This window comes from Dendrobates tinctorius, unplaced genomic scaffold (genome assembly GCF_039654945.1).
Source record: "Dendrobates tinctorius isolate UK_male_01 unplaced genomic scaffold, ASM3965494v1 ptg000103l, whole genome shotgun sequence".
Lineage (NCBI taxonomy): Eukaryota > Metazoa > Chordata > Amphibia > Anura > Dendrobatidae > Dendrobates > Dendrobates tinctorius.
The window spans coordinates 21,106,992-21,127,960 of NW_027361771.1; the positions used below are offsets into that span (position 1 = coordinate 21,106,992).

At 45.1% G+C, this 20,969-nt stretch overlaps 1 protein-coding gene across 6 annotated transcripts in view; it reads left to right on the top strand.

Moving 5' to 3' along the window:
* Positions 1–6,618, top strand: part of ASPSCR1 (ASPSCR1 tether for SLC2A4, UBX domain containing) — a 162,166-nt gene extending 155,548 nt beyond the window's left edge. For 5 of the 6 annotated variants that reach the window (XM_073588119.1, XM_073588120.1, XM_073588121.1 and 2 more), the window contains 3 exons: positions 5,912–5,981; positions 6,065–6,243; positions 6,359–6,618. In XM_073588119.1, the coding sequence (XP_073444220.1) occupies positions 5,912–5,981; positions 6,065–6,243; positions 6,359–6,369 (260 nt within the window). In that variant the 3' untranslated portion in view covers positions 6,370–6,618. Of the gene's footprint in view, positions 1–5,911; positions 5,982–6,064; positions 6,244–6,358 lie in introns of those variants that run through there. The other variant, XM_073588124.1, reaches the window with a different exon arrangement.
* The last annotated feature ends 14,351 nt before the right edge of the window (positions 6,619–20,969 follow it).

Here is a 20,969-nt window from a genome sequence, read left to right on the forward strand (position 1 = left end):
CTAGATAACTTGGAGAAGATCTGCATGGAGGAGTGGGCCAAGATAACTCCAGAGACCTGTGCCGGCCTGATCAGGTCTTATAAAAGACGATTATTAGCTGTAATTGCAAACAAGGGTTATTCCACAAAATATTAAACCTAGGGGTTGAATAATAATTGACCCACACTTTTATGGTTAAAATTTTTTAACATATAACTGAGCAACATAACTTTTTGGTTTGTAAGATTTATGCATCTGTTAATAAATCTTGCTCTTGTGTGAAGTTTGAAGGCTCTAACTTATTTGCATCTTATCAAACCTGCTAAATCTGCAGGGGGTTGAATACTACTTGTAGGCACTGTATGTCCTCATCGATCCTGTTACTTACTATATTTTCGAATTTGAGATGTTAGAAAACAGTTTTTCCCCTTATATTCTATGTACAGTATACTGTATATAAGTCATCAGAACAGCTAATTTCTCCAAACAGGAGCGAAGAGGAAAAACAAACTAAAACATCAAGCATACAGAGGCAACATGTACTGGACTATTGATTTATGCACAGTTTCTTGAAACTTTAGATATGCTTTAAGAAGTACTTACCTTAATAATAATAATCTTTATATAGCGCCTGTATATTCCGCAGCGCTTTACTGTTTAACAGTTTCGGACATAAGTAACAACGTTAACAATATAGTAATTAAAGCAAAATGAGACGACCCTGCTCGTGAGAGCTTACAATCTACAATGAGGTGGGGGAGATACAAAGTACAGGTGTGTATTTACAATGATGGTCCAGCCGTCTTGAGGGAGTGGGGGATAGATAGAGATAGTGAATGGGCTACACACACACACACACACATAAAATGACTGATTAGGGAACGTGTTAGGCTGCTCTGAACAAATGTGTTTTAAGGGAGCGCGTAAAACTATGCAAATTGTAGATGGTCCTAATTTCTTGGGGTAGAGAATTCCAGAGGATTGGCGCAGCGAAGTCATACATAACACCCAGACAGGGCGCCTGCTGCCGGGGTGTTATGGCGCCATCCAGGGAAAGGGAAATGTCAGATTTAGGAAGGTTAGTAGACGGCAGGAGCAGGAGAAGTTCAGTTTTGGAGAGGTTGAGTTTCAGATGGAGAGCGGACATGATGTTGGAGACTACGGACAGTCACTGGCGTTCTGTACTAGAATCATAGAATCGTAGAGTTGGAAGGGACCTCCTGGACCATCTGGTCCAACCCCCTGCTCAAAGCAGGATTCGCTAAATCATCCCAGTCAGATGTCTGTCCAGCCTCTGTTTGAAGACTTCCATTGAAGGAGAACTCACCACTTCTCGTGACAGCCTGTTCCACTCATTGATCACTCTAACTGTCAAAAAGTTTTTTCTAATATCTAATCTGTGTCTCCTCCCATTCAGTTTCATCCCATTGCTTCTAGTCTTTCCTTGTGCAAATGAGAATAAAGTTGATCCTTCTACAATGTGACAGCCCTTTAGATATTTGTAGACAGCTATTAAGTCTCCTCTCAGTCTTCTCTTTTGCAAACTAAACATTCCCAAATCCTGCAACCTTTCCTCATAAGACAAGGTTTGCAGACCGGTCACCATTCTGGTCGCTCTTTTCTGAACTTGCTCCAGTTTGTTGATGTCTTTTTTAAAATGTGGTGCCCAAAACTGGACACAATATTCCAGATGAGGTCTGACCAAAGAGGAGTAGAGGGAAATAATGACTTCACGTGATCTAGACTGTATGCTTCTGTTAATACATCCTAGAATTGCATTTGCCTTTTTTGCTGCTGCATCACACTGTTGACTCATATTCATTCTGTGATCTATTAGTATACCCAAGTCTTTTTCACATGTGCTGTCACTTAGCCCTATTCCTCCCATTCTATATATGCTTTTTTCATTTTTGTTGCCCAGATGTAGTACTTTGCATTTCTCCCTGTTAAAAACCATTCTGTTAGTTGCTGCCCACTTCTCCAGTTTATTTAAATCTTTTTGAATCCTCTCTCTTCTCTAGTATTAGCTATCCCTCCTAGCTTTGTGTCATCAGCAAATTTAATAAGTTTACCCTCAATTCCTTCATCTAAATCGTTGATAAAGATGTTGAACAATACAGGGCCCAGAACAGAGCCCTGTGGTACCCCACTTGAGACATTCTTCCAACTGGATGTGCAGCCATTTACGACCACTCTTTGGGTCCGATCACTAAGCCAGTTATGAATCCACCTAACAGTTGCCTTGTCCATTCCATACTTAGTCATTTTTTTCAATAAGGATTGTATGAAAGACTTTGTCAAATGCTTTGCTGAAGTCAAGATATACTATATCTACAGCATTTCCTTGATCCACCCAATCAGTGATACCGTCATAGAAGGAAATTAAGTTAGTCTGACATGACTTATTAGTTACAAACCCATGCTGACTCTGTTTAATCACTTCATTCTTATCCAGGTATTGACATACATGTTGTTTAATAATTTGTTCAAAGATCTTTCCTGGTATAGAAGTCAGACTCACCGGCCTATAGTTGCCTGGGTCCACCTTCTTCCCCTTTTTGAAGATAGGAACAACATTTGCTCTTCTCCAGTCTTCTGGCACTTCTCCTGTTCTCCAAGAATTTTGTAAGATTATGGAGAGGGGTTCAAAAATTTCTTCTGCTATCTCCTTCAGTACTAAAGAGGGGGTAAGGTCAGGGGAAGACGTGTATAGTCTCTTAATTGTGCACTTTAGAATTATCGCTCAGTGTGTAACAAACTCTCCTTCATCCATGACTTCTTCCTTTCTAATTCTCTTAACCTCCTGGCTCTTACTGAAACCTGGATCCAGCAGTCAGACACTACCGCTGCTGCTGCTCTTTCATACGGGGGGCTACACTTCTTTCATACCCCAAGATCAGACAATAGAGCAGGTGGAGGCGTTGGTCTGCTCCTATCACCAAAATGTACCTTTCAGGTTATTCCTCAACTACCCTCACTTGTCTTCCCTTCTTTTGAGGTCCATGCCGTCAGACTCTACACCCCCTTCTCCATGTGAGTGGTGGTGGTGGTAACAGCTAAATCAAATGGTCATTACTCCATGCTAATTCTCTTGGATCTCTCTGCAGCATTCGACACTGTGGATCATCAGCTCCTCCTCACTATGCTCCGTTCCATTGGCCTCAAGGACACCGTTCTCTCCTGGTTCTCCTCCTATCTCTCCGACCGCTCCTTTACTGTATCTTTTGCCGGTTGTTCCTCCTCTCACCTTCCCCTTACTGTTGGGGTCCCCCAAGGATCGGATCTAGGCCCCCTCCTCTTCTCCTTGTACACTGCCCCTATTGGTCAAACAATCAGTAGATTTGGTTTCCAGTACCATCTCTATGCTGATGACACCCAATTATACGCTTCTTCTCCTGACATCACGCCAGCCTTTCTAGAAAACACCGGCGATTGTCTAAACGCTGTGTCTAACATCATGTCCTCACTATATCTGAAACTGAACCTGTCAAAGACTGAACTCCTGGTGTTTCCTCCCTCTACTAATGTACCTATACCCGACATTGCTATTTCTGTGGGTGGTTCCACTATTACTCCCCAGCAACAGGCCCGCTGTCTTGGGGTCATACTTGATTCCGAGCTTTCCTTTGCCCCCCACATTCGATCACTGGCTCGCTCTTGTCATCTGCACCTCAAAAACATTTCTAGAATTCGACCTTTTCTTACTTTTGACTCTGCAAAAACTCTTACTGTTTCTCTTATTCATTCTCGTTTCGACTATTGTAACTCTCTTCTAATCGGTGTCCCTCTTACCAAACTCTCCCCTCTCCAATCTGTCTTGAATGCTGCAGCCAGGATCATATTCCTCACCAATCGTTTCACCGATGCCTCTACCTTGTGCCAGTCATTACACTGGCTACCCATCCACTCCAGAATTCAGTATAAATTTATTACCCTCACCCACAAAGCCCTCCATGGCTCAGCACCACCCTACATCTCCTCCCTTGTTTCAGTATACCACCCAACCCGCCCCTCCGTTCTGCTGATGACCTGAGGTTAGCATCCTCAATAGTCAGAACCTCCCACTCCCGTCTCCAAGACTTTACACGTGCGGCGCCAATTCTTTGGAATGCACTTCCCAGGTCAATACGATTAGTCCCCAATCCCCACAATTTTAAGCATGCCCTGAAAACGCATTTATTCAGACTGGCCTATCGCCTCAACACATTAACCTAATCTATCCCTGTGTGGCACAGCCAAAAGTTTTACCATAACCAGATTTCCCGCATCATGTTCCCACATGCTTTATGCATCCATTAGCCCTCTGTGTCCGTACTGTCACACACCTAACATTATGGCTGGTCCATACAATCAGGGCAACTGTTACCACCCACCTTTCGTGTCTACCTCTTTCCTCATAGATTGTAAGCTTGCGAGCAGGGCCCTCTTTCCTCTTGGTATTTGTTATAATCTACTGTATGTGATTATTGTTATGCTGTAATGTCTATTGTCTGTACAAATCCCCTCTGAAATGTAAAGTGCTGCGGAATATGTCGGCGCTATAAAAATAAAATTTATTATTATTATTAGTTGTGTGTCATTAGCATAAAGATGGTACTGAAAGCCAATTCTGCTTATGGTCTGTCCAATTGGGGCCGTGTAGAGAGAGAAGAGAAGGGGCCCCAGGACTGAGCCCTGAGGTACCCTGACAGCGAGAGAAAGAGATGAGGTGGAGCCAGCGAACAAAATACTGAAGGAGCGGTCAGAAACATAGGAAAAGAACAGGAGAGGGAAGTGTCCTTAATGCCTAGTGACTGGCGCCTAGAGAGTAGGAGAAGGTGGTCAGCAGTGTCGAAAGCTGCAGAAAGGTCGAGAAGATTGAGCATAGAGTGGTCACAGTTTCATTTTGCTGTCAGAAGGTCATTGATCACTTTGAGTGCAATTTCTGTCGAATGTAGGGGGCAGAAGCCGGACTGTGAAGGGTCTAGAAGAGAGTGATTGGAGAGGTAACGGGTAAGGCGGGAATAGACCAGGCGAGTTTTACTTTTGGGTACTTTTTGTCATATAGACCCCTCAAAGTCACTTCAAATGTGATGTGATCCCTAAAAAAGAAAAAAAGATTTGCAAATTTTGTTGGAAAAATTAGAAATCTCTGGTCAACTTTTAACCCTTATAACTTCCTAACAAAAAAAAAAAAATCTTTCAAAAATTGTGCTGATGTAAAGTAGACATGTGGGAAATATTATTTCTTAACTATGTTGTGTGACATTACTCTTTGATTTAAGGGCATACAAATAAAAAGTGTGAAAATTGCAACACTTTCTACACTTTTTGCCAAATTTTGTTTTTTTTCCCCCACAAATTTTACCACTATCCTGAAGTACAATATGTCACGAAAAAACAAATGACACTGGTCAGCATTGTAAAATTGGCTTGGTCACTAAGGGGTTAAAATGGAGTGCCATGAAGATATGTCTACAGCGGATTGCAGTGCGGATTTGGCCGCGAGGATTTTGTAAAATCCGCGGGTAAATCTGCAGGTCAAAAGACCTGCAGTTTTACCTGCGAATTGCTCTGCGGTTTTGCCCTGCGGTTTTTCATCTCCTCAATGGAGATGGCAAAACGCAGCGGAATCCGCAGAAAGAATTGACAAGGCAATTCTTTCTGCGGTTTCAAAACTGCAGAAAAACCGCGCGGAAAAATCCGCACCCTCTGCACTGCGGTTTTGTATTCCCATAGGGAATAATGGTACTGTACACTGCAGCAAAAACTGCTGCGGACCCGCAGCGGCCAAAACCGCTGCGGAACCGCAGCAGAATCCGCAGCGTGTGCACACACCCTTACACGTTCCTGGCCAATGAAATTCCCCACATTATGGCTTTGCACTATCTCCGTGTAAAAAAATAACAGGAACGTTTTATTATTGACATACATCTCCCTGTTTACTTTACAGAACAATTCCTCCAGCAAAACTTTGTGAATGAAGCAATATCTCTTTCTCAGGCTGACATTATCATTGCCAGGTAACTGAGGCTTTAAATTAATTAAGAAGGGCACAACGTGTTGCTGTCCACTTGTCCTCAGTGATGACGTTCTACCTCGCCAGGGCCATGCCACGTATCCCAGCTGCGTCAGCTGCACCTGTGATGGAGGAGAATCTGGAGAATGGCTCACAGGCAACTCACAGAGCACCGGAGAATTATGAAGAGCTGTCAGGAATCCCTGATTCTCATCAGCAAGTTCAAAGGGATCACGGCAAAGTACCAAAGTGGTTGAAACTACCAGGTAATGAGTGCATATGGCTGAGCCAAACGTGGTCTGGATTTAGGCTATAGATTACTCCTGTTGAATGTACCTTCTACATCCACATGCTAATTGTTGATGCTTCTGATTTCCTCAGGAAAGAACTGAGTGACGTTCCTCTGTACGGGAGTCTGTTTGAGGCACTAAACCGTCTGGTTACCAGTTATTTGGAGTTCTTTCTGCGGTTGAATGTTCTGCATTGATTGGTTAATAGGATCTTGCAAGTTCCTAAGGTTGAACTGACACAGATGTAATTGTACTACATGCGCGTCACGTCTTGCTTCAGCAGTGCTGAAATAAGTGCGCACAAGGAAAGTTGCTTGCATCATTAAATTAATTAAAGTTTCTTTTTTGCTATGCCTTTTTTCCCCCCGTTATTTCTCTGTTACACATAACGTTAACCTTTGCTTACAGCATGTGAGCCAGTGCCATGAATCCGGTGAGTTTGACATTTGGTATGGTGTGACGAGTCTTGTCTGGATTGATGGTAATGTTCTGTAAGTGGAAAAAAAAAAAACTTTTAATGGATGAACATGTCCTTTTGGAAGCTGTTTTCTAACTGCTTTGGATAATGATCCAAAATGATGCCTCCGACAGCACAACACAGCCTTGTATTAACGATGCAGGAGACTACTTAAAATGTCCAAATGTCTTTGAAGTTAGCTATTTGGCTCTGATCTCTTTCCACTTCACCATGTTGACTTTGCTAATTACTCATCCTCCAACAACAAGGAACCCAAGCTGAAAAGGTCCTTTTTACCTCGAATTTGTCTGCACTCCCTGTTTCCTCCACCCCGTGCTTTCCTTGGCTGGTGCTTTTCCTGGGTTGAAATTGTCCTTTGTTGGCAAAGCTTCCTCGGTGAGGTTGCGTCTGAGCCACACATGAGATGCCGGAGCTGATAAAAGGGACAATCTTTGGCTTTTATAAAATGCACTCAGTGTTCTTTATAATATTTTGCGTCACCTCTTTCTACAACTTCACAATTTTTCTTTTCTCCGATGAAGCATGGAAAAAAGACCTGAACACATTATGACACTCCTGGTCTTTGTGTGCTCAGATGTGGTTAATTGTGACTGCTCTGACACCAAAGTGCATATGGAAAGTTAATTAAGAACCTGCACCTTTCCACTGGTGACAGTCACTTCTCCCCTCCCTATGCACACAACTTAATATCAATTGACCAAGCATCAAAGAAACACCTGTCTTTGTCTCTAGTCAGGGAATGTTTTCCTTCATGCCTAATGATTTCCAAATGCTTGAAGTAGAGGGGGTGGGTTGACTGTGGAGTTAAAGAGAAGCTATAGTTTTAGCAGACGCAAAGGGACCGCTTGGTATTTAGAGAGATTGAGTTTAAAGAGAATTTAGGGGATGTTTTAGAAAAGGAGGAAAGAAAACTTTTGGGAGGTTTGATGCACAGAGAGGAGTCACACTGTCTGAAGGACTCAGTCTGTTTTCGGAAGTGTTTCTCAAGATGCTAATGAAAATGTTTCCCAATTTGCTCCATAAATTTCTTTGAAGAGTGGCCAAAATTGCAAATGACGAGCAGAATGTTCTCAGAGATGAGATAAGCAACTTGTGATCCGGCTGCAGATTCATCAGAAGAGAATGAATACATGTGGTTGGATTGAGAATTTCTGTGCTTATTCTGTAAGTGAGATCTGTGGAAGCAGCCAAAGCAGGGCCAAAAGAATGCTTAGAAATTACTTTTCTAATAATTTCTTCAACTGATATTTAATATCAAGTTATTAACCCAGGTTAGCCTTTTCTTGGTTACATCTGGGTAATCTGGGTGACATTGTATAAAGCCACAATTAGGTAGAGCTCACAAGCTAAGAACTTAGACTATATATTTTCATTATTGCTTGCGAGACTCTATGATTAAAGCCGGATTACTTACCGGTAATGCTGTTTTAATGAGTCCACGACATCACCCACTGGAGGTATCGGATCCGCCCCATTTGGAACAGAAAACCCTACAGAATGATAAAAGGGGGCGGTCCGCCTTTCCTCCTCAGTTTTGTATTTCAGAGTACCAGGAGGACCACCAAGAGTTAGGCTGTGGGCACACGTAGCGTTTTAAAACGCTCACTAAAAACCGCACTCCTTCCCAGAAATCGCGCGTTTTTTTCCGCGCGATTACACCGCGATTATGATTGCGATTTTGCCGCGATTTTCGCGTGCGATATTCAAGCACTTTCCAAGCGATTTGAAGCATCGCTTGGAAAGTGATTGACAGGTTGGTCACACTCGTCAAACATAGTGTTTGACAAGTGTGACCAGGTTTTTACTATTGAGGCCGCCTATGCGGCATCAATAGTAAAAGATAGGATGTTAAAATGCTAAAAAAAATAAATCGGTGTATGTTTACCTTCCGGCGTCCCGCGCTGCATTCCCGGGCCTCAGCGTTCCCAGTAATGCCTTGCGAGACCTGTGATGACGTAGTCTCGCGTTACTATAGCGATCTCGCGAGACCACGTCATTACAGGGCCTTGCCGCAAGGCATTACTGGGAACGCTAGGCCGGGAATGCAGCGCGGGACATCGGAAGGTAAATATACCCCGATTTTTTATTTTTTATTCTTTTTTTTACAGGGATATGATACCCAGGGCCTGGAGGACAGTCTCCTCTCCTCCACACCGTGGGTACCAACCGCACATGAGACGCTTAACTTCCCGCATGGTGGGCATAGCCACATGCGGGAAGTAAGCGATTCTCATGCATTCCTATGGGTGCGGAATCGCGGCAATTCTTTGCAATTCCGCACAAAAGAATGAGCATGCTGCGATTTTTTCCGCGATGCTATTCCGCCGCGGAAAAAAGCACAGCATGTGCGGAATGCCATAGGAATGCATGGGGTGCGTTCTGTACACGATTTTTAAGCGTTTTCGCGCCGAAAATCGCGGCAAAAACGCTTAAAAATCGCTACGTGTGCACATAGCCTTAGGCAATGTTCTTGCATTTTTAAGTTTTAACTTATTTACTTTTTGGAGACACACTTCAATATGTGGTGTATTTATTATTATTATCTTCATAGGGAGGTAATTGAGCAGGTGCTGTCGTGGACTCATTAAAAGAGCATTACCAGTAAGTAATCCGGCTTTTTACCCTTCGCCACGACAGCACCCACTGGAGAGATTCCAGAGACCATCACCTGGGTGGGATCACCGTGCCAAGGACAGTCCTGCCAAAGCTTAGGTCCGAAGTAGATGAAAGGTCAAGTCTATAGTGATTATAGAAGATAGAAGGGGTTGACCAAATTGCCGCCTTACATATGGCTTCGATTGGGACGTCTCCCCTCTTGGCCCATGAGGCTGCCACTGCTCTGGTGGAATGTGCTCTGATGTTCTCCGGAGGATCTTCATTTTTCGCGGAGTAGGATAAGCGAATGGCATCCCTGATCCATCGGGATATGGTGCTCTTCGTGACTCCGTATCCTTTTTTACAGCCCTGAAAAAATATGAACACTGCCTCCAGCTCCTGGACCTCTCAATATATTTTAGGACAGTTCTTACATCCAAGGTGTGGAATTTCTGCTCCTCCGGAGTGGAGGGATCTCCAAAGAAGGTCGGGAGGAGTATTTCTTGAGATCTATGGAATTTTGTTGACACCTTAGGCAGGTATGAGGGGTCTGGTTTTAATATTAACCTATCCTGGTATATCTGAAAAAAGGGTGGGTCTATGGATAGAGCTTAGATATCACTCACTCTCCTAGCAGATGGTAGTGCTACTAAGAGGGCCGTCTTGAGTGACAAGCATTTCAGGGATATCGTGTCTATTGGTTCGAAGGGCTCTTCCATAAGGGCGTCTAAGACCAGATTTAAGTCCCATGCAGGGATTGCAGGTATGCGAACCGGAGTCATTCGTTCGCAAGCTGTAATAAATCGTGATATCCACTTATTTCCAGCTATATTGTGGCCGTACAGTGCCCCTAATGCGGACACTTGGACTTTTAGCGTGTTTACCGCCAGGCCCAAGTCCTTCCCTTTCTGTAGAAATTCCAAGATAGGAACTATCGGAATTTCTGTGGTATGAGGAGCTGTATGAAACTGCAGGAATTTTTTTCCATATTCTTGCATAAATCTGGGTAGTGGACTGCCTGCTTCCTGCTCTGTAGGAGCGTAGCAATCAGTGTCTCAGAAAACCCTCTTGATCTTAGTAGCTGCCTTTCAAATTCCACGCTGTCAAGTGTAAATTGTCCACTTGGGGGTGGAAAAACGGGCCTTGGGAGAATAGGTTGAGAATCGAATGGAGAACCCAAGGATCTGACACTGACGTGGTTCGTAGCCATGAGAACCACGGTCTCTTGGGCCAGAATGGTGCTATCAAAATTACTCTCGCCTTGTCCTCTCTGATCTTCTGAATGACCTGTGGTAGGAGGATTATCGGAGGGAAGGCATATGCCCTTGAGGTCTGGAGGGCATCCAGTATGTCTGGATGATCTGACGGGGACAGGGAGGCAAATGCTTTTATCTGTCTGTTCTCTTTCGTGGGAAAGAGGTCCACCTGAGGTTGCCCACATAGAGCTACTATGTCCTTGAAGATTCGGCGATTGAGGCACCACTCCCCTTGCCGAAGTGTGTGTCGGCTTAAGAAGTCTGCCTCTTGGTTGTTCTCTCCCCTGATATGGAGGGCCGAAAGGGACAACAAATAACTTTCGGCAAAGTTTAAGATTCTTCCCGCAGAAGACATCAGAGTCTCTGATCGAGTACCTCCATGTCTGTTTATGTAGGCCACTGTGGTGGTGTTGTCCGATAGGATCCTGACATGCCTTTGTTGGAGCTGTGGAAGAAAATGGTGCAGAGCATAATATACCACTGTCAGTTCTTTTAACCCCTTCACGACCCATGACGCCTACGTAGGTGTCATGAAAAGTCGTGCCCAAACGACCTATGACGCCTACGTAGGCGTCATGCTATAAATAGCCCCCCTGCGGGTCGGGTGACCGGGGTCACTGAAAGGTCACCCGACCCGCACACAAAGGACACTCTACAGTTAATCCCTGGGGGCGTGGCTTAGCCCCCACGTGCCTACGATCGCTCTGATTGGCTGTTAAAAGTGAAACAGCCAATCGGAGCGATTTGTAATATTTCACCAATGAAATTTGGTGAAATATTACAATCCAGCCATGGCCGATGCTGCAATAGCATCGGACATGGCTGGACACTGACCCCCGACCCCCCCACACACCGACTGGCAGGGCCGATCGGCCCCCGCCACCGATGGACGGCGGCGATCGTTCTCCGCCGTCATCATCTGCTCCCCCTCCCCTGTCTATCGCTCCCTCCCACCTTCCGATGCCCCCAGGACCTCCGATCGTGCTCCCGGCGTCCGGATCATGGGCGCCGCCATCTTGCAAAATGGCAGGCGCATGCGCATTGTCCAAGATGGCGGCGCCCATGAATTTGCCGGTTGCCCGTTCATTTTTTATTTTGATCACTGTGATACACTCTCACAGTGATCAAAATGAAAAAAAAAGTAAATACACCCCCCTTTTATCACCCCCATAGCCAGGTGCAAATAATAAAATAAAAAAAATATTTTTTTTTCCATTTAGGGTTCGAACTAGGGTTAGGGTTGGAATTAGGGTTAGGGTTGGAATAAGGGTTACAGATAGGGTTAGGGTTAGAAATAGGGTTAGGGTTAGAATTAGGGTTAGGGTTGGAATTAGGGTTAAAATTAGGGTTAGGGTTGGAATTAGGGTTAGGGCTAGAATTAGGGTTAGGGCTGGAATTAGGGTTAGGGCTGGAATTAGGGTTAGGGCTGGAATTAGGGTTAGGGCTGGAATTAAGGTTAGGGCTGGAATTAAGGTTAGGGCTGGAATTAGGGTTAGGGGTGGGTTGGGATTAGGGTTAGGCTTGTAGTTAGGGTTAGAGTTGGGATTAGGGTTAGGGGTGTGTTGGCGTTAGGGCTGTGGTTAGGGTTATTATTAGGGTGGGATTTTGGTTAGGGGTGTGTTGGAGTTAGGGTTGGAGTTAGAATTGAGGGGTTTTCACTGTTGAGGCACATCACGGGGTCTCCGAGCGCGACATGGCGCCACGATTTATTCCAGCCAATTTTGCGTTCAAAATGTCAAACAGCACTCTCTCTATTCCGAGCCCCGACGTGTGCCCAAACAGTGGTTTACCCCCACATATGGGGTATCAGCGTACTCAGGAAAAATTGCACAACAACTTTGGGAGTCTAATTTCTCCTGTTACCCTTGGGAAAATAAAAAATTGGGGGCTAAAAAAATGATTTTTGTGAAAAAAAAAATGATTTTTTTTTTTTCACGGCTCTGAGTTATAAACTTCGGTGAAGCACTTGGGGGTTCAAAGTGCTCATCAAACATCTAGATAAGTTCCTTGGGGGGTCTAGTTTCCAAAATGGGGTCACTTGTGGGGGGTTTCCACTGTTTAGGCACATCAGGGGCTCTGCAAACGTAACATGACGCCCGCAGATCATTCCATCAAGTCGGTATTTCAAAACGTCACTACTTCCCTTCCGAGCCCCGATGTGTGCCCAAACAGTGGTCCCCCCCACATATGGGGTACCAGCGTACTCAGGACAAACTGTACAACAACTTTTGGGGTCGAATTTATCCTGTTAACCTTGTGAAAATAAAAAATTGCGGGCTAAAAAATCATTTTTTGAGGAAAAAAAAGATTTTTTTATTTTCACGGTTCTGCGTTATAAACTTCTGTGAAGCACTTGGGGGTTCAAAATGCTCACCACATATCTAGATAAGTTCCTTGGGTGGTCTAGTTTCCAAAATGGGGTCATTTGTAGGGGGTTTCCACTGTTTAGGCACATCAGGGGCTCTGCAAACGTAACATGACGCCCGCAGACCATTCCATCAAGTCGGTATTTCAAAACGTCACTACTTCCCTTCCGAGCCCCGATGTGTGCCCAAACAGTGGTCCCCCCCCACATATGGGGTACCAGCGTACTCAGGACAAACTGTACAACAACTTTTGGGGTCGAATTTATCCTGTTAACCTTGTGAAAATAAAAATTTGCGGGCTAAAAAATCATTTTTTGAGGAAAAAAATAGATTTCTTATTTTCACAGTTCTGCGTTATAAACTTCTGTGAAGCACTTGGGGGTTCAAAGTGCTCACCACACATCTAGATAAGTTCCTTGGGGGTCTAGTTTCCAAAATGGGATCACTTGTGGGGGGGTTTCCACTGTTTAGGCACATCAGGGGCTCTGCAAACGTAACATGACGCCCGCAGACGATTCCATCAAGTCGGTATTTCAAAACATCACTACTTCCCTTCTGAGCCCCGACGTGTGCCCAAACAGTGGTCCCTCCCCACATATTGGGTACCAGCGTACTCAGGACAAACTGGACAACAACTTTTGGGGTCCAATTTCTCCTGTTACTATTGTGAAAATAAAAAATAGCGGGCTAAAAAAATCATTTTTTGAGGAAAAAAAATATTATTATTTTCACAGCTCTGCGTTATACACTTCTGTAAAGCACCTGGGGGTTCAAAGTGCTCACTATGCATCTAGATAACTTCCTTAGGGGGTCTAGTTTCCAAAATGGGGTGATATGTGGGGGAGCTCCAAAGTGTAGGCAGACAGGGCCTCTCCAAACACGACATGGTGTCCGCTAACGATTGGAGCTAATTTTCCATTCAAAAAGTCAAATGGCGCTCCTTCCCTTCTGAGCCCTGCCGTGCGCCCAAACAGTGGTTCCCTCCCACATATGGGGTGCCACTGTACTCAGGACAAACTGAACAGCAACTTTAGGGGTCCAATTTATCCTGTTACCCTTGTGAAAATAAAAAATAGCGGGCTAAAAAATCATTTTTGAGGAAAAAAAATGATTTTTTATTTTCATGGCTCTGCGTTTATAAACTTCTGTGAAGCACTTGGGGGTTCAAAGTGCTCACTACACATCTAGATAAGCTCCTTGGGGGGTCTAGTTTCCAAAATGGGGTCACTTGTGGGGGGTTTCTACTGTTTAGGCACATCAGGGGCTCTGCAAACGCAACATGATGCCCGCAGAACATCCCATCAGTCTGCATTCCAAAATTGCGCTCCTTCCCTTCTGAGCTCTCCCATGCGCCCAAACAGTGGTTTCCCCTGACATATGTGGTATCGGTGTACTCAGGACAAATTACACAACAACTTTTGTGGTCCAATTTCTCCTGTTAGCCTTGTGAAAATAAAAAATAGCGGGCTAAAAAAATCATTTTTGAGGAAAAAAAATTATTTTTTTATTTTCACTTTTCTGCGTCATAAACTTCTGTGAAGCACTTGTGGGTTCAAAGTCCTCACCACACATCTAGAAAAGTTCCTTGGGTGGTCTAGTTTCCAAAATGGGGTCACTTGTGGGGGAGCTCTAATGTTTAGGCACACAGGGGCTCTCCAAACACGACATGGTGTCCACTAACGATTGGAGCTAATTTTCCATTCAAAAAGTCAAATGGTGCTCCTTCCCTTCGGGACCCTGCCGTGTGCCCAAACAGTGGTTTATGACCACATATGAGGTATCTGTGCACTCAGGAGAAATTGCCCAACAAATTTTAGGATCCATTTTATCCCACTGCCCATGTGAAAATGAAAAAACTGAGGCTAAAAGAAAATTTTTGTGAAAAAAAAGTCCTTTTTTTTTTTTATGGATCAATTTGTGAAGCACCTGGCGGTTCAAAGTGCTCACTATGCATCTAAATAAGTTCCTTGGAGAGTCTAGTTTCCAAAATGGGGTCACTTGTGGGAGAGCTCCAATGTTTAGGCGCACAGGGACTCTCCAAACGCGACATGGCAACCGCTAAATATTCCAGCATATTTTCCATTCAAAAAGTCAAATGACGCTCCTTCCCTTCTGAGCCCTGCCGTGCGCCCAAACAGTGGTTTATGACCACATATGAGGTATCGGTGTACTCAGGAGAAATTGCCCAACAATTTTTAGGATCCATTTTATCCTGTTGCCCATGTGAAAATGAAAAAATTGATGCTAAAAGAAATTTTTTATTGGAAAAATTAAAATGTTCATTTTTTCCTTCCACATTGCTTTAGTAGCTGTGAAGCACCTGAAGGGTTAATAATCTTCTTGAATATAGTTTTGAGTAGCTTGAGGGGTGCAGTTTTTAGAATGGTGTCACTTTGGGGTATTTTCTGCCATATAGACCCCTCAAAGTGACTTCAAATTTGAGGTGGTCCCTAAAAAAATGGTTTTGTAAATTTTGTTGTAAAAATGAGAAATCGCTGGTCAACTTTTAACCCTTATAACTTCCCAACAAAAAAAAATTTTGTTTCCAAAATTGTGCTGATGTAAAGTAGACATGTGGGAAATGTTATTTATTAACTATTTTGTGTCACATAACTCTCTGGTTTAACGGAATAAAAATTAAAAATGTGAAAATTGCGAAATTTTCAAAATTTTCGCCAAATTTCCGTTTTTTTCACAAATAAATGAAAACATTATTGACTTAAGTTTACCACTAACATGAAGCCAAATATGTCACGAAAAAACAATCTCAGAATCGCTAGGATCCGTTGAAGCGTTCCTGAGTTATTACCTCATAAAGGGACACTGGTCAATATTGCCAAAAATGGCCAGGTCATTAAGGTCAAAATAGGCTGGGTCATGAAGGGGTTAAATTAGACGAGTAGCCCAGTTCATCTCTATTCCACCTTCCTTGACAAAAGCTATTCCCCATATGGGCTCCCCAGCCGTGGGGGCTTGCATCAGTGGTCAGGATACAAGATGGTACTATAACCCATGGGACTCCTGTGGACAGATGGTTATCCTCTAGCCACCATTCTAGAGAAGCCAAGACATTCTGTGATCAGGTTATCTTGCTCTCAAGGTGACCACTATGTCGCCTGTCCTCTTGCCTCTTGGAGGATCTGATGCTGCAGTGTGCGGATGTGATAATGGGCCCACTGGACTGCCGGGGCACAGGAAGAGAGCGACCCCAATAGCGACATTGCCCCTCTCAGAGACATACGTGGTCTATTTATGGCTGCCTCCACCTTTCCTTTTGTGAGTGTAATCTTTACCTGAGGGAGTAGACATCTCTGGGTTGTGGAGTCTAACTGGAACCCTAAGAACATCTGAAGAGAATGCGGAACGAGTCTGGACTTCTGGAAGTTGATGATCCAGCCTAGATCCTGCAAAGATGAGACCGTGTCAGCCACACGTCTGGTACACTGGGTGATCGAGTTCCCGATAATTAGGAAGTCATCTAGGTAAGGCACGATTAGAGTGTCTTTCTGACGAAGATAGGCCATCACCTCTGCCATCACTTTGGTGAAGATCCTTGGCGCTGTAGAGAGGCCGAAAGGCATTGCCGCATATTGAAAATGACGGATCTTACCTTCGAATACTACCGCGACCCTTAGGTACCTTGGGTATCTATTATGAATAGGAAGATGATAGTAAGCATCTTTTAAGTCAATCCCTGCCATCACACAGTTTGGAAAGAAGTTTTATGGTGGATCTGATTGATTCCATTTTAAACTTATAATTTTTTATAAACGTATTAAGCTTCCTCAAATTTATGATCGTCCTAAATGTACCATCTGGTTTGGAAATTAAAAATAAGAGTAGAAACCTCTACCCTCTTGTCCCTCTGGGACTTCTACTAAAACCCCCTTGGATAGTAGGCTCCGAATTTCTACTTCGAGGGCCTTTTGTTGTACTATAGAGTTAAGGCGGGTCGTGCTAAAGGAATCGTAAGGGATTTGAAGGAATTCTATTTTCATTCCCTCTTTAATTATACTTAGAATCCATGGACTTGAAGTTATTTGTTCCCATTTTGAAGAAAAAAACTTTAGTCTACCCCCTACTGGGGGGACTGATTTTTCAGTATTTATTTTCCTTTTGGAATGTTGCACCTCTAAACATGCTACCCTTTTGCTTCTCTTCCTTTGTGGGCCATCTAGTTGATCTGTCTGCTTGTCTCCTTTTCCCAAACGGCCGCCTTTTAAAGGCTCTCCTGTAGAAAGGGATAGAAGAATCAAGAAAGGCCTTCTTCCTTTCTTTCGCTTTGGCGAGTATGTTATCTAGGGCTTTCCCAAAGAGAAACTCACAATCGCACGGGGTTGCGCAAATCTTAGATTTTGATTGCGCGTCCCCCTTCCAGCTCTTCATCCATAGTGCCCTCCTGGCGTTGTTAACAAGACCAGCCGATCTTGCTGCCAGCCACAGGGTGTCTGTCGAGGCATCGGCCATGAAGGCTGCCGGCTCTCTAATTAATGGAATAGCGGTCCGTAGTTTTTCCCTAGACACCTTCTGCTCGATTTGTTGATCTAATTGGTCCAACCACACGAGCATACACCTGGCGGTGCATCTGCTGGCTTAAAAATGCCTGTGGAAGACTCCCAAGACCTTTTTAATGATGACTCCGCTTTATGGTCTAGCGGGTCTGCCAATAAGCCTGCGTCCTCTACCGGAATAGTAGACTGCTTCGAGGTAGAGGCTACGACGGCATCAACCTTTGGAACTTTGGTCCATTTTAATAGCTCGTCATCGCTAAATGGGTATTTCCTCTTTGAGGCCGATGGGAGAAAACTTCTTTGATCATGTTTTATGCCATTCTCTCTTTATTAGGGCCTTAACTGCCGGTATTACTGGAAACACTCTCCTTTTCTTTTCCGCCAAACCCGCAAACATTATTTCTGCGGTTTGGACGCCCTTTGTCTCCTCACACCCCATAGTGTTCCTCACGGATTTGACTAGGTTATCCACACTATCTAAGGGAAAACATGAACGTCCCTCAATGTCTGATGATGTGAGTGAGGAATCAGAGATTATCCCCTGTTCTTCCTCTGACTGAGCTGAGGGTCACTTGTTTTTTGCTCCTAGTCGCTGAGGGAGTACTGGCACGGGTGATAGCCTGTATCTCCTCCCTAATTATGGCCCGAATGTCCTTTGATGACACTGCCGACCCTTGTCTAGTTTCTCTGGTGCATTGCTTACAGAGCTTTTTAGGGTAGGAGTCAGGGAGAGGCTGAGCGCATAAAGCGCATTCTTTATGTTTGGATATTTCTCTTTTTTTTTCTTCACCTGGAAGAGGGGAGACATGGCCAAAGCAGGGGGGGCAGGAGAAGTCAGCTTTATAGGTAGAGTATATATATATTGCACACTCACCCAGTGAAGCCTTTATTACCGGATCAGGTGGCTGAGACCCCGTCATGGGGCTTGACTCTCCCACCTCGCTCCTGCGAGCGGTGTCTGTCCTGGTAGCGCGGTCCATGGAGGAGCTGCCCCCCCCCCCCCGCAGAGTCTCCTGCTGGAGCGTGTACTTCCCCTGGAGACGACATGGCTCTTTGCCGCTAACCCGCGGCTCTTGTTTAAATAGCTCTTCCAGTCTTTTTTTTTTTTTTCCCCGGAAGTCGCTCCTCCTCCCCGGGTTCACTCGCGCATGCGCAGTCGTGCTTCTCAGCCATCGTGCCCCGGAAGTTCACCCATTACTTCCGGGTCTTTGGAGCATCCGCGCCGGCCGGCTACCGCGCCGCCGCCTTTGTGTGCGGCCTGCGCCTCTCCCCATGCTGCCGCCACCGCTGCTGCTTTTTTCTTTTCTCCGCACCACTGGCGTACTTACCGCTCCTGCGGCGGCGGCCCCTGCGAGCTTGGTGCCACCTGGCGCGCTCCTAGGTGAGACCGGGCGGCCCTTCCCGGACCCGGTCATCACCCCCCATCCATCAGACGAGGGGGGAGCCGTCTAACGGAATCTCCCCCGACGCTGCCTCTGGACCGCAGCCCCTGCCGTTCTCGTGGATACCGCACAGGCGGCGTGCATTTGGCCCAGGTATGTCTTCCTGAAGGATATCCTGAGGTTCCCTGGGAACAGGAAGCAAAACTGAGGAGGAAAGGCGGACCACCCCCTTTTATCTTTCTGTAGGGTTTTCTATTCCAAATGGGGCGGATCCGATACCTCCAGTGGGTGCTGTCGTGGCGAAGGGTAAAATGTGAAGTATTATTCAAAGAAAACATTTTTACAACTCCTATTGGTGGATTCTCATTCCTGAATGACACGCTGAGAAGAAAGACAAGTTATCACATAACTAAGTAATATTGCTAGGCAACAATGTGTGAAGCTAGGTGATATCCGTTATAAAAGGCTGGGCATAAAGCTTTCTTTACATAGTCATAAAATGGCAGAACATTGGGCATACCCCAGAATTCCTTCAAATCGGACATTGAGCAATTGACATTGTTCAATTGGGGTTTTAAAAAATTTTTTGAGTAGGGTTTAAGTTCCCTATCAACTATCCAGGGTAATAATAGGTTGATAGGGATGGCACCATAACAACCATCCTCAAAAAATCAAACCTTGACCCAACTGCTTTGCCCAGCTATCGCCCCCATATCACTGCTCCCATTTGCTTCCAAACTCCTTGAACAGCATGTCCATGCTCAACTTTCCTTCCCCCTCTCATCTAACTCCTTCCTTGATATCCTGCAATCTGGCTTCCGCCCCCACCACTCCACTGAAACTGCCCTGACCAAAATTACTAATGACTTACAGCCAAAGGTAACAGACAGTTCTCCATCCTCCTCCTTCTTGACCTGTCCTCTGCCTTTGACACAGTTGACCACTGCCTACTGCTAAAGATTTTTTCTTCCCTTGGCATGAAAGACCTTGCCCTGCCTGGATTTCCTCATACCTTTCTGACCGCACATTCAGCGTTTCCCACTCCCACACTACCTCCTCATCCCGCCCTCTCTCTGTTGGAGTCCCCAAGGCTCTGTCCTGGGGCCCTTACTTTTTTCCATCTATACTCTTGGCCTAGGACGACTCAAAGTCCCATGGCTTCCAGTACCACTTGTCTGCAGATGACACTCAGATCTACCTCTCTGGCCCAGATGTCACCTCTCTGCTGTCCAGAATCCCGGAGTGTCTATCAGCCATATCCTCCTTTTTCACCTCTCGCTTCCTAAAACTCAACGTAGACAAAACTAGACTCATTATCTTTCCTCCATCTCACGTATCCTCCCTACCCGATCTATCTATTATGGTAAACGGCATCACGCTCTCTCCTGCACCTGAAATCCGCTGCATCGGAGTAACTCTCGACTCTGCCCTGTCCTTCAAACCACACGTCCAATCTCTTGCCACCTCCTGTCGTCTCCAACTCAAAAATATTTCCAGAATCCGTCCCTCAGTCCTCAATCTACTAAAACTCTTGTACATGCCCTCATCATCTCCCGCCTTGACTACTGCAACACTTTCCTCTGTGGCCTCACTGCTAACTCTCATGCACCACTCCAATCTGTCCTCAATTCTGCTGCCCGACTAATCCACCTCTCTCCTCGCTGCTCCCGTCTCCCCCCTCTGCAAATCCCTCCATTGGCTCCCAATTCCCCAACAAATCCAGTTCAAACTACTAACACTGACCTACAAAGCCATCCACAACCTTTCCCCTCCCTATATCTCTGAACTAATCTCCCAATATCTTCCCTCACGTAATCTTCGATCCTCCCAAGACCTCCTAGTCTCCTCCACACTTAATCGTTCCTCACACAACTGCCTCCAAGATTTCTCCTGAATATCCCCTATCCTCTGGAATACCATGCTTTAACATGTCTGATTATCCACCTCCCTCGGATCCTTCAAACGGAACCTGAAAATCCATCTTTTCAGGAAAGCTTACAGCCTGCAATGACCATTCTGCCGCCTCACCACCTCCTGAGCTGCCGCCTCATCACCACCAGAGCTGCTGCACCCCCGACCTTATGTCTTTTCCCCACTATCCCATAGAATGTAAG